The following is a 13,178-nucleotide window of genomic DNA, read 5'->3' as shown; positions in this document are numbered from 1 at the left end:
GTACTCAACAGCGATAAAGCAAACAATAACTATATCTTGCGCTTTTTTAAAGATCAGAGTCATGAGCTCTTCTTTGTTGTAAAATCTAGATGATCTAGAATGTAATGGGAGAGAGAAGCAGATGAAACCGACCTGTTCAGCAAGATCGAGGGTCTTTGAATGACAGGTGGTCACTGTGGCGTGGTTCCATAAGAGCAGATCGTGCATTGGAGCTCCAACGATCTTACTGCGGCCGATCACGACAGCATTCTTTCCCATCACACTCACACCTGCAAACATGAATCACACTTGCTAGTGAGCTGCCTAGTAGAGAGGCAGCATTTTCTGAATATTCTAAAAGCTCTTATCTTATTAACCTTGTTTGAGTCAAATTGTAAAGCAGCAACATATTACCTTTGTGGAAAAGGCAGAATGCATTGCAATGAGTTTAGCGTTAAAAAAAGACAAGATGGTCAATGATTAATGATTAATTATCAATAGATATTGATTGCACATAAAAATGTACACTACCATTCAAAGGTTTGAGTTTTATACGTTTTTCAGATATTAAAAGACAGCAAAGACGCAGCACAACTGTTTTCAACATTGATTCTAATTAAAAAATGTTTCTTAAGCGGCAAATAAGCATATTAGAGAGGTTTCTGAAGGATCATGTGACACTGAAGACTGGGGTAATGATGCAAAAAATTCGTAGCCATCACAGGAATAAATTACACTTCAAAATATATCCAAATAGAAATCAGCTATTTTAATTTGTAATAATATTTCACAACATAAGTGTGTTTATAGTATTTTAATCAAATAAATGCAGCCTCGTTGAAGATTGGACTCTTCTTTTAAAAATGTTACTACATTTTACTGACCCCAAACTTTTGAACAGTGGTGTATTTCATGAAAGACTGCAAAATATCAAAAAAAAAAAAAAAGACCTGTATAATTAAAATGGAGTATTTTACCAAATATTTTGGTGTTTTTCTAAGCTTATAAGAGATACTGTCCATGTAGGTAGTAGATAATGAGGATGCACACTGGGTTCATCTCCTTTCTGACTCACCTTTGAGTTGCATAAAGAAAACGAAAAAAGATTGTTCTGGATCCTTCTTTCCTTTCCTTAGGGTGACAGCTCATTTCACCACCCAGTCATCAGACGGCATTGCTATGTGTGTGTGTGTGTCTGTGTGTGTGTGTATATATATATATATATATATATATACATATATATATATATATATATATATATATATACATATACTGTATATGACTTCACACCTATCCAATGACACTGCACATACTGATTGTGCTGTAGTATGAAGGCCCCTTAGACGATCATTCTATAATTCTGACTGATGAAAGATAGAGCTCATGGGTAGAGGTTCACAAGATTTCCACCCACCGGTCTGACTTATTAGCTCCATACAGCCATTAGGAGTGCAAGGGATGAAACAGTCGCCCAGGTCTCCACGAGACAGCTTCCCCGCATTTATACTGGTCAAGCTGGTAGACAAATCAAACATTATACAGTTACAATGTTCTGTCGATGGTTTGTTTTTAAATATACCATGCATTAGAGAAGATCTCCTGAATTTTTTTTGGTGCCTTTATTGGATAGGACAGTAGAAATTTTGACAGAAAAAGCATGGGTGGACAGAGACTGGAACAGGATCGACAAAAGACCTTGAGCTGGGAATCGAAATCGGGTCGTTGAAGGGGCAGTTTTGCTATATATTGACACACTTATCACTGGGCTATTGGCACCAACAGATCTTCTGAAAATGTATCTTGAGCTGGCATAAGTATTTGCTGCATCAGTATAAAGAATACAGTATTTTACAGTGTGGATTTGAGTAATAAAAAAGCTAAATTTACGGTACTATTTTTGTGAGCTTGTATTATTGATTTGAGCTATATTATTGAAACATAATCTTGACAAACAGTTTTGAAGATTTTAGTCTAACTACATCACATTTCCTCCCTCACCAAGAAATTAAAACCCCCTGTGGTGAAAATCGAGTTTTTAATTTTATGTATATGTCTATGTGGTGTTTTTTTATTTTTTTTATTTTTTGAAAAGGAGTTAATTATTTTGATAGACTATCATATCTATAGCTACTGCTGCAAGCCTGCTTTATCACAACCTACCCATACATGGTGGTGATTCCTTTTCCCCTTCACCGTCACTGTTCTGACGTTCTACTTTATCTTGCGCTGTTTTTCTGTTTTGTGCACTACTTTTATATTATGAGACATTGCTGTCACACAGTGGCGGAGCCAGGATTTTTTTTTTATAGGGTGGCCGGACAGGGGCAAGCAACCATTCTGCGGTGGAACAGAAATCTTTGTTATTTCAACATAAAAATTAGTTTGACTATTATATGCTGGACTGTTTTAGTGACTACAACACAAATAAATATAGTTCATTTGTATTTAATTGTAATTGAGATAGTATAGTGAATTAGATCATGGAATACTGAGTGAATTTGACAATTTCTTAGTGTTATTCCCCACCTCCAGGCAAGGGGCTTACATTATAGATAAAGTTTAACTTGCTCAGTCAGCTTGGTTCTGGTTCTCAAAAACCCAATAGCTTGTTCTCCATTGTTGCATCTTTCATGGATGAGACATGCAGATAACTACAATTATTAAATTATTCAATCTTCTTTGAATTTTATTTAATCAATTAACTCTTCAACAGTTCTGAGTTAGTCTGTAAGGACTGTTTCTAAACCTTGCAACTGAGAAAGTAAAGACTGAATGTTAGTAAAGTAAAGACTTTCTATATTAGTTGTCAAAATAAATAATTGCATCAGTTCTGTCAAAAATTAAACTCAGTAAAAGAAAAAAGTGTGTTCTCTATTGAATCCCATATGAATTTATTTAAATGATATAATAAGGACAAAAGTCAACATTTTATTTGATGCATTTAAATATTATACATTGTTGTTTGTATAGGCTACTTTACAAGTTAAAGCAAAATAAGCGCCTATATTTCAGTATAAATGCACAGTGTTCACATTTATTTTAAACATTAAAAAAAATCATATTATCAGCTTATGCCTTAGGCTACATTTCTATATTACATGGCAGAATATTTTAGCACAGTTTTGATGCAACTTTAAACAAGTTTCGTTTTATTATTTTATGCCTTAACAGATTACTGAAATACTACGATTTTGCATGTTGGTAGTTTCTTTTGTGCTTTATTTGAAGTGATATAGCCTACAGCGCGGCTGAAAGCGCCACATTTTCGCGTGACATTCAAAGGTGCGCTTCTCTCGGAATCTAACAGAAGTGTCACCAGTTTTCACATACGTCTTTTGAGCGAACATAATTTTACCGGTGAGGGTTCATGATTATTGCGAATTATTGAGCGGAGTTACACCCGTCCACTTCGCTTATTACAGGTTATACGCTTATTCCTTCTCGTCAGAACACCCTTGTATTGAAAATTGGTCGGGTTTAAATCGGGTTCATAATTACAGTTAATGTGTCGGGCAGGGCCGGGATCAGACAAAATAAGGGGCTCAGTAGGGTCAGGGTTGATTTTTTGAGCTCTAAGCTCCAACTGTGACTGTTGATTGCAGGGTTCATTGACTGAGAGGGTTTGACTGACATTTCTCGAGCAGGACTTGCAAAGCCCGCATGTAGCCTACATTCAACGCGATAAAGCGTAATTTTAAAGGGACAGCCAACATATTATAAAATCCGGTTACAATATTTTCCGGCATAATCGGGGCCCTCCCCCAGCCCGGGGCCCTGGGCTTAAGCCCAGGTAAGCCCGTGCATTAATGCGGCCCAGCCCGGAAGTCCGGTGTATAATACGCATGCGCAGCATTACGCATAGCTTGTAAGCATTATATCGTGAATTATGGAACTGCTTTTATCGTTTTATCCAAAATTATATCGTGATAATTATCGTTTTCGTTTTATCGCCCATCCCTACCTCAGACCAGCTCTTTGTCGGTTACAGAGGGCAGCAGAATGGAAGCTCTTTCCAGGCAGAGGTTGTCTTACTGGATAGTGGATGCCATAGTCTTGGCATACAAGGGTCAATGCCTGCCATGTCCTCTAGGGTGAAGGCACACTCAACCAGAAGTGTGTTCCCTTTATCGAGGGAACTCGCACTGCGTCATCGTAGATGACACATCGGGGAACGCCCTCGGCGTGACGCTGCTGAGTTCATATCAAAAAAGTCCAATCTTGATTGGTGTTGCGTAATGACGTAACGAGTGACGGCATACCTGGAGGTATAAAGGGACGCCGGCACAAGCAAACGCAGCTTCCTGCTTTCAGCGGTCGCGCTCTGTGTTCTGTCTGTCTATTTGGTGTTGTTTGTCCCGTAGGGCTTATTATATCATTAGATATGGCGAGCGAGCAGTTCAGACGGTGTGTGCCTCCCTGTCCGCGCTTTATTTCGGGCACGGACACACACCAGCTCTGTGTGCAGTGTCTCGGCGTGCAGCACGCCCGGGCCGCTCTCGAGGGAGCGGCTTGCGGCGAATGTGATAAGCTGCCGCTGAGAGTACTGCGCTCGCGGCTGGCGGTCTTTGACGAGGCCGGTCAGCCTCGCGAGCCTCGCGGTTCTGGGCCCGCTGTTGCCGAGGCAGAGCGGCGCCGCAGGTCGTGGGGCTCGCAGCTGGATCTGTCAGCGGGATTAGGGAATGTTGAGGCATCTCTCTCTTCCTCTGACGATTCAGAGGATCTTCCGCCACGTGTGGAAGCCCGCGCTGCGGCTTCTTCCCGCGAGGCGGAGGATCAGGTGCTCATGCTGTCCGATTCCGAGGGATCGTTGACAATGAGCACCGGAGCAGGCGCAGTGGGGCAGTCGCCACCCCACTCGCAGGCTATGGAGGAGCTCGTGGAGGTCTTGACTCGCGCTGTGGCCAAGCTGAGCTTAGATTGGCCACAAGAGGAAGTGCACGTCCAGCCGCCAAGCAAGCTGGACGAGCGCTTCTTCAAGCGTCGAGCCCAGCCTCCACGCCGGGGTCTGCCGTTTTTCCCCGACCTGCACAGTGAGCTGTGCAGGGCGTGGGAGAAACCCTTCTCAGCACGTTTGACTACGCCTCCTGCACTTGACTTCGCTAACGTGCTGGGAGCGTCTGAGAAGGGATATGTTGCGCTGCCGAGGGTAGAAGAGGCGCTTGCGGGCCACCTCTCTCCCGAGACAGCAGCTTCATTGAAGACCCCGGCATTGCCCTCGAAACCATGCCGAGAGACTTCGAAGCTGGTGGCGAGGGCATATAGTGCGGCTGGTCGCGCTGGTGGGTGCCTGCACACTCTTGCGGTTCTGCAGGCCTACCAAGCGGACTTGCTGAAGGAGCTCGATGAGGGCGAGGGTCCCTCTCCGGAGGATGTGACTGAGCTGAGGAAGGCAGCGGATTTGTCTCTTCGTGTCACCAAACAAGCGGCCCGTGATATCGGCCGCTCCATGGCGGGTTTGGTGTGCGCGGAGAGGCATCTCTGGCTGAACCTGTCGGGGATCAGGGAGAGAGACAGACACTTTCTCCTTGATTCCCCGGTTTCGCCTTCTGGCCTTTTCGGCGGCGCTGTGAGCACCGTCGTCGAGAGGTTTCAGGAGGTGAAAAAGCAGGCTGCCGCTCTCAGCCAGTTCATCCCTCGCCGCTGGGGCTCCTCCAGCAAGGCTGCCTCGAGCGGGCAGTCTCGGCCAGCAGAGGGCTCCTCGCACCGTGAGGTGCAGAAGCAGAGCGTCGCTTCTCGTGCCCCTCCTGAGGGAGCTTGGCAGAAGAAGCGACGCTCTCGCGGGAAGTCTTCAAAGCCGAAGACCGACCTGAGGGAGGTTATTCAGGCCAAGAAGGCTTCCAAGCGGTCCTAGCTGCGGCAGGACCGCTGAGAGCTGTCCCCCACGGGGCAGAGCGACCGAGGTCGTTCTCCCCCCGAGGCTCTCGGGAAATCGATGTTGTGCTCTCGCAGTCAAAAGGGCTCCGGACCACGTCGTTTCCCTATGTTCGCGCGCGGCTCTGGCCAGCACATATAAAATCTGCGGCAGAGCAGCGACTGCGTTCACACACCGAAAATCTGCCTCGATTAGTCCCTGCCGGTTATCCGCTTCAGGGGGTCGAGGCAGAGGTTCGGTTGATACCCCAGACCAGCCTCGAGAGGCTGGTCCCCTTATCAGAGTATCTCGGCGCATGGTCATGCCTTCCGAATATCTCTGTGTGGGCCCTGCGCACTGTAGAACGGGGATACAGACTGCAGTTCAGAGTTCCCCCCCCGAAATTTGGGGGGATAGTCTGGACAGTGGTCGGTCCCGAGCAGGTGGGGGTAATGGGGCAGGAAGTACGCTCTCTGCTGGAAAAAGGGGCGATAGAAAGGGTCCCCCCGCCAGAAAGGGAGGTCGGGTTCTACAGCCGGTACTTCATAGTCCCCAAGAAGGATGGGGGGTTGCGTCCAATATTAGATCTCAGGCTTCTGAATCGGTCTCTGAGGAGATACAGGTTCAGGATGCCAACCATTCCTGTTATCGTGAGTCAGATCCAGTTCGAGGACTGGTTCGTCACGATAGATCTAAAGGACGCTTACTTCCATATTTCCATCCTTCCCAGTCGCAGGAAGTTCCTGAGGTTCGCTTTCGGGGGCGAAGCGTTCCAATATCGGGTCCTTCCCTTTGGCCTAGCCTTGTCACCTCGCACCTTCACGAAGTGCATGGATGCAGCCCTGGCTCCGCTAAGACTCCAGGGCATCCGGGTACTGAATTATATCGACGACTGGTTGATCATGGCCAGGTCGTACGATATGGCAGTTCAGCATCGAGATGCTGTTCTAGCACACATGAGGTGTTTGGGGTTGAGACTCAACGCGAAAAAGAGCACGTTGACGCCCTCCCAGAGAATTACGTTCCTGGGAATAGTGTGGGACTCGGTAACGATGCGGGCACACATGTCACCCGCACGTATCGAGACCATACGGGCGGAGGTCTCAAGTATAAGGTTGGGCCACAGCATCACTGTCAAACAGTTCCAGAGACTGGTGGGTCTCATGGCAGCAGCGTCCAGTGTGATTCCGCTCGGCCTGCTCCACATGAGACCGCTACAGTGGTGGCTGAGAACCAAGGGGTTTTCTCCGAAGGGGAATCCCTTTCGTATGATCAGGGTAACGCGCAAATGCATTCGTTCCCTGGTTATATGGAAGAAACCTTGGTTTCTGTCCCTGGGGCTAGTATTGGGAGCATCGTGTTGCCGGAAAACCGTTTCAACAGATGCATCCCTTACTGGTTGGGGCGCGGTCATGGAAGGCCGAGGGGCGAGAGGTCCTTGGACAGCCCAGCATGCTTCATGGCACATCAACTGCCTAGAGATGCTGGCTGTCTGGAAAGCTCTGAGGAGTTTTCTCGAGGACCTTCGCGGCCACCATGTCCTGATACGATCCGACAACACTGCCGTGGTATCGTATCTAAATCATCAGGGGGGTCTGAGATCGCGCCCTCTGTACAGACTGGCGCATCAGGTCCTCCTGTGGTCCCACGGGAAACTGTCTTCTCTCAGGGCAGTTTATATCCCGGGGACCAGAACCAGGGAGCAGACATCCTGTCGAGGCAGGGGCTGAGGCCCGGGGAGTGGCGTCTCCATCCAGAGGTGGTGGAGGCCATATGCGAGAGGTTTGGCCGAATGGAAGTGGATTTGTTTGCGTCTCGAGAGACGACCCACTGTCCACTTTGGTTCTCCCTCAGGCATCCGGCTCCGTTGGGCCTGGATGCCATGTCACAGGCGTGGCCGAGGCTGCGTCTGTACGCATTTCCCCCGATTGCTCTGCTCCCGGGAGTTCTGGAGCGGGTTCGCCGGGAAGGCATTCGCCTGCTTCTGATAGCACCCCGGTGGCCGACCAGGGTATGGTTCTCCGACATTATGACCTGCTAGACGACCTTCCATGGCAGATTCCTCTGAGGAGGGATCTGTTGACTCAGGCGGGGGGCTCGATATTTCACCCCCAGCCAGAGTTATGGAACTGTGGGCTTGGCCCCTGAGGGGGCAGAGCTCATAGAGGAAGGGCTGTCAGCAGGTGTCGTGGAGACTATACTCAGCTCCAGGGCTCCTTCCACCAGGAAGCTGTACAACTTGAAGTGGAGAGTGTTCTCCATATGGTGTAGAGACCGTGAAGTAGACCCAGTGAACTGCGCTGTGGCTTCAGTACTGGAGTTTCTGCAAGATCGGTTTTCCGCCGGGCTTACCCCGTCCACACTTAAGGTGTATGTGGCAGCGATAGGAGCTTTCCACGCACCATTAGGTGAAGGACCTCTGGGGAGGCACCATCTGGTTGTACGGTTCCTCCGAGGAGCGCGGAGGATGAGACCTGTGGCTCGTTCTAGGATCCCTGCGTGGGATCTGGCAGTGGTTCTCGAAGGGTTGGTTGAGGCCCCCTTCGAACCGCTGGAGTTGGCTGAGGCCAAGAACCTCACGCTTAAGGTAGCTTTTCTCTTAGCCATCACCTCTCTGAGGAGGGTGGGGGACCTTCAGGCATTGGCAGTAACACCCAATTGCTTGGAGTTTGCCCCAGGCAACGTGAAAGCTATCTTGCGGCCAACCCCGGGATACGTCCCCAAGGTACCGTCTAATGCGGTACGGTCGGTGGTTCTCCAGGCTTTTCATCCCCCGCCTCATGTGACGGCAGATGAGGGCAGGCTTCACCTCCTCTGCCCGGTGCGGGCATTGAGGATTTATTTGGAGAGGTCTGCCCAGTGGAGGAAGTCAGACCAGTTGTTAGTGTGCTTTGGTCCACCTAGGAAGGGGCTGCCGGCAGCGAAACAGACAATTAGTAACTGGATTGTCCAGGCAATAGCCACGGCCTATCAGGTGCGCAACTTGCCTTCACCTATAGCCGTGAGGGCTCATTCTACCAGGGGCATGGCCTCCTCGGTAGCCCTCCTTTCCGGAGCTTCTCTGCAAGAGATTTGCGAGGCGGCTGGGTGGGCCACACCGCATACCTTCGTGAGGTATTATAGTCTGCACCTCCCGGCGACGCCAGGCGCTAGGGTGCTCGCCCCCTGATTATGCACTCCGGTTCATGTCATGGGGTGCAAGATAGGCGAGGACTAGTGGGTACTCGTTCCCCGATGTGTCATCTACGATGACGCAGTGCGAGTTCCCTCGATAAAGGGAACGTCTCGGGTTATGAATATAACCCATGTTCCCTGAGAGGGAACGAGACACTGCGTCTCGTAGCCCCGCCTATCTACAGAGCGGCCCGCTTCATAGCAGTAAGCTGCGTTTGCTTGTGCCGGCGTCCCTTTATACCTCCGGGTATGCCGTCACTCGTTACGTCATTACGCAACACCAATCAAGATTGGACTTTTTTGATATGAACTCAGCAGCGTCACGCCGAGGGCGTTCCCCGATGTGTCATCTACGATGACGCAGTGTCTCGTTACCTCTCAGGGAACATGGGTTATATTCATAACCCGAGACGGTTTCCGCCTGGGCATTAGCCTCGCTAACAAAAATTTGTAGAGCTGTAGACTGTAACTGAGATGTTCTCTTGAGTAAACGTTCATAATAAACACTTTGAGGAACATACGGTAACAACTGATCTATGCTGGACGCTGATAAAACTACCTTGCGGGTGTGTAAATGGCCTGCAGGTGGATATTGCTTATTTGAGCAGATTTTGCCCCTCAAATCTTTTACTTAGATAACTCATCTGAAATCAATAAAAAATGACCAATATTCACATACATCTATGACGAAGACCTTCGCTCTCTGACTTTAGATGGAAAAACACAGATAAGAGAGCAAAAGAGAGAGATTAGACCTGTAAAATAGAACTAGCAGGAACAAATGATGGGGAAAAGTGTGTAAATTCATCTGAGCTTGTGAAGAAAACATCTGCAGTTTGCACTACCTGTCAATTCCAGTTAGTTTAATAAGAATAACATCCACTCTTTCTCCTATTCTCTCTCTCTGTGCTCCTCAAACATACACTTCAAGCATGTCCATTTGACAGCTGCACAGTATCTTTCTTGAAAGAAAAAAAAAACAGACTTCACCTACCCATCAACATCTTTCTCTGGGGCCACAGCATTGGTCACTTTCTCGGTGTTTATTGGGTTGATGGAGTCAAGAGGTAGTTGTACGATGAGTCCATGAACCGCTGAGTTCTCATTCACTGCAGCTATGCTTTGTAGCACCTTAAGAAAATCAGTGGGATCAGCCTTTAACCTACTTTTTCTCATAAAACAGTTTAATTTGCTGTGTGCTACATTTTATTAATAGTTTAGAATGTTATTGATCTATTCCAATCTATGACCAAAACCAGATGAGATTGAACTGCATGGTTCAAAGTTGATATAAACAAAAGACTTCCCATGACTCTGGTTTTCATTATAATGAATTGTGAGCAATGCCACATGCATATATGAAAGGAAAATGGATAGAAAATGAGATGAGGCAAATCACACATTTGTTATTGTTTGAGGCCTGTTGCTCTTACTTCATCTTCTGTGGCCGTTTCGGGAAGTCTAATGTGGTTTGCATTGATTCCAATCTATGTAAGGGAGAGAGACAGTGTCAGCGAGAGGTTTATGATAAACATGATTTATCTTTATTAAATTAGGTCACTGAACCTCAGCAGCTGCCTTGAGCTTCATGCTGATGTAGAGGTTTGAGTCATCTCTGTCCCCGACCTAGAACAGACCACATGCTACATGAGAGTGTGCAGAGGATAATGCCAATTAATTTTGTACATGCATCTTGAAAGACTGAATCAGCAAACAACTCACTGATCTAATGTCAAAATATCTATGACCTCACAATAGTGGAACATTTTTTACTAAACAATGCTGTAATATCTAAATATTTCTGAGAATTTTTATTTTTTCAAAATAATGCTTAATATTCTATAATAGTTTATGATATGAATAGATAAATGTAATCCATTTATATTTGAAAATGATATGACTATTCAAACAAAAACATTATAATATATATTATTACATTTAGATACTGAAAATTGCATTTTATTTTAGTTTTGTTTTAATCTATTTATTTGTATGTAATGGACAAATGCTTTTACCAAAAAACAAGCAGTGAGGTTGTTATGAATCAAGACATGAGTCACGTGCCATATCAATGTTATCTTATCCCAGTGACCTTAAACTAACACACCTTTCTTTCACGTTGCACAGCAATGCACACTTTTGCAATTATCAACACATGACCATGAAGCCATAGGGAGATTATCTATTTTAACACAACACCCACAACCATGAGAGAGAAGAAAATGGCACATTACCAAATGACCATCTGGAGTAGAGTGAGAGAAAAAGAAGAAAGATGAGTCAGAATATCAAGAGAGATTAAATTACACAGCTAGCTATCACCACAAGGTGTATTATATGGGCCAAAATAATGAGGACCAAAATGACCTGCAGCACAACCAGGCCTGGCCTGAAGCCTGGGAACTGAGTCTTCATCTCTGCTACCTCCTTCTTCAGTCGCTCCTTCACCTGTCTGAACATAAAGAGAAGAACGCATTTTATCAACCACCAGGTTCTTAAAAAGTAGTATTTTTTTATTTATTGTTTGATCAATTTATTGCTCAAATTATAAATTAAATCTACATTAAACAAAAACACTATTTTAAGCTGCAATGTCAAGAAACTAAAGTTTACCTAAATGCGTTTCTCACAATGTGTATTAAGTAGAATTTATACTACTAATTTCTAATTGATTAGTAGAAATCTACATTATCAATAGACTTTGCAATTAAAAAAAATAAAATGTTTAAATGTTTTTGAAAAAAGTCTCACGAAGCTGCTCACGAAGGTCACATTTATTTGTTAAAAAATACAGTAAGAACAGTAATAGGCCTATTTAGAAATATTACAATTTAAAATATCTGTTTTCTATAATATATTTTAAAACATTACATTACATTTCTATATCAAAAAAGGTGGTCCCTTTAAAAAGATAAACCCTTCCACCCTGATTTATCTGATTCCAACATATGAAGAGGCTAGAGCCCCTCAAACACACTAAAACTTACTGCGAGGTCTTGTTTCCGGACACAATGGTTGCCATGGTGCACTGGCTGCCCCGGTACCTCAAAGCTCCTCGCCGGAGCACAGAGGCAGTGAGGAGAGCAAACATATCCAGCTACTGAGCACAACAAAGTGCCAAAGTTAGTAGGAAAACATTATAGACAGGGGGAGAAAAAAAATTTAAGTTGCTGCAAATTCTGCAAATATTTAACACCTGTCCTGTGTGTTGACGGAGCCTGTACATCCAGTTCTTTCTCTCTGCTTTCTGCAAACGTCTCCTGCAGTCACGGGAAACTGTGCAGTGCGCAGCTCCCAAACCAGAGTGTTATCACTGGATCCAGCTGCAGCATTCCAGACTATTCCCGTATGAGTGGGGAAGCAAGCTGATAAAGGAGCCCTGTCAAGGCTGCAAAGCTTAGACAAGCTCAATCAAACAATCACATGGTGTGCGGAAAAAGCTTGCACGGGGCCAAAGAGGTTAAAATACAACTGCTGGACTGTAAAGGAAGTGGGCTGTTTCATAGCACAGAGCCAGGCAGCCAATCAGGGGCCATTTGAGCTGGGAGAGGAGCATTCTTGGGACTCCGAGTAAAGCCTGTGAAAGAACTCCAGCATGTGATTTCCAAATATGAGTCCCTCCTTCTAACGTCTCTGTAAGCAGCCGAAATTCTTCAAAGCAGCTGTCAATCACACGGTGTCTGGGAGGAGTCGAGTGCAGGGAAGTCTAAACACTTGATTTTTGTGTTAACAGTGTGTAAGTATTTGTTTGTGTTAAGGCAGCCCTGATGCTGAAAATTATTAGCCTAGAAAATAATATAGGTGTCTTTCACTTTGTACGTTTGATTTATTTAATCCATGTATAGCTAAATGTAAAAAATAAATTAATTTAAAACATAAGATATCACATATGATATATCTCACATACGTTGTTCGAAAGAGAAAATGACAACAGAAAACTCGACTCAAAAAGAAAACGAAACGGTTTGTTGTTGTTAACTTTCGCGCCCTCTAGCGAGATACGGTTGCATGACAACTTTGAGAAATTTCCACTGTAGATTTGACCATTTATTTTTTAGTTTTCGTTTGTAGACTCAATCATTTAGTCTAAGCCTAATTGAATCATTATGAGGGTGTTTATTCAATACATTTCTGGGGCTCACTCTTTTTTTCTTCTTCTTTTTTACACATGCTT

At 45.4% G+C, this 13,178-nt stretch overlaps 1 protein-coding gene across 4 annotated transcripts in view; it reads right to left on the bottom strand.

Moving 5' to 3' along the window:
- mthfd1a (methylenetetrahydrofolate dehydrogenase (NADP+ dependent) 1a, methenyltetrahydrofolate cyclohydrolase, formyltetrahydrofolate synthetase) overlaps positions 1-12,596 on the bottom strand; it is a 37,106-nt gene extending 24,510 nt beyond the window's left edge. For 2 of the 4 annotated variants that reach the window (XM_067417468.1, XM_067417466.1), the window contains exons 1-8: positions 12,201-12,596; positions 11,992-12,101; positions 11,372-11,456; positions 10,571-10,630; positions 10,438-10,491; positions 9,999-10,135; positions 1,394-1,494; positions 133-269 (exon numbers count right to left, since the gene is read on the bottom strand). In XM_067417468.1, coding sequence (XP_067273569.1) covers positions 133-269; positions 1,394-1,494; positions 9,999-10,135; positions 10,438-10,491; positions 10,571-10,630; positions 11,372-11,456; positions 11,992-12,101; positions 12,201-12,230 — 714 coding nt within the window. In that variant the 5' untranslated portion in view covers positions 12,231-12,596. Of the gene's footprint in view, positions 1-132; positions 270-1,393; positions 1,495-9,998; positions 10,136-10,437; positions 10,492-10,570; positions 10,631-11,238; positions 11,250-11,371; positions 11,457-11,991; positions 12,105-12,200 lie in introns of those variants that run through there. The other 2 variants (XM_067417467.1, XM_067417469.1) reach the window with 2 other exon arrangements.
- Between the last annotated feature and the right edge of the window lie 582 nt (positions 12,597-13,178).

Source organism: Pseudorasbora parva, chromosome 15 (assembly GCF_024679245.1).
Source record: "Pseudorasbora parva isolate DD20220531a chromosome 15, ASM2467924v1, whole genome shotgun sequence".
NCBI classification, from domain to species: domain Eukaryota; kingdom Metazoa; phylum Chordata; class Actinopteri; order Cypriniformes; family Gobionidae; genus Pseudorasbora; species Pseudorasbora parva.
Note: the sequence above shows the minus strand (reverse complement) of the source record. Positions and strands in the feature narration are given on the sequence as shown.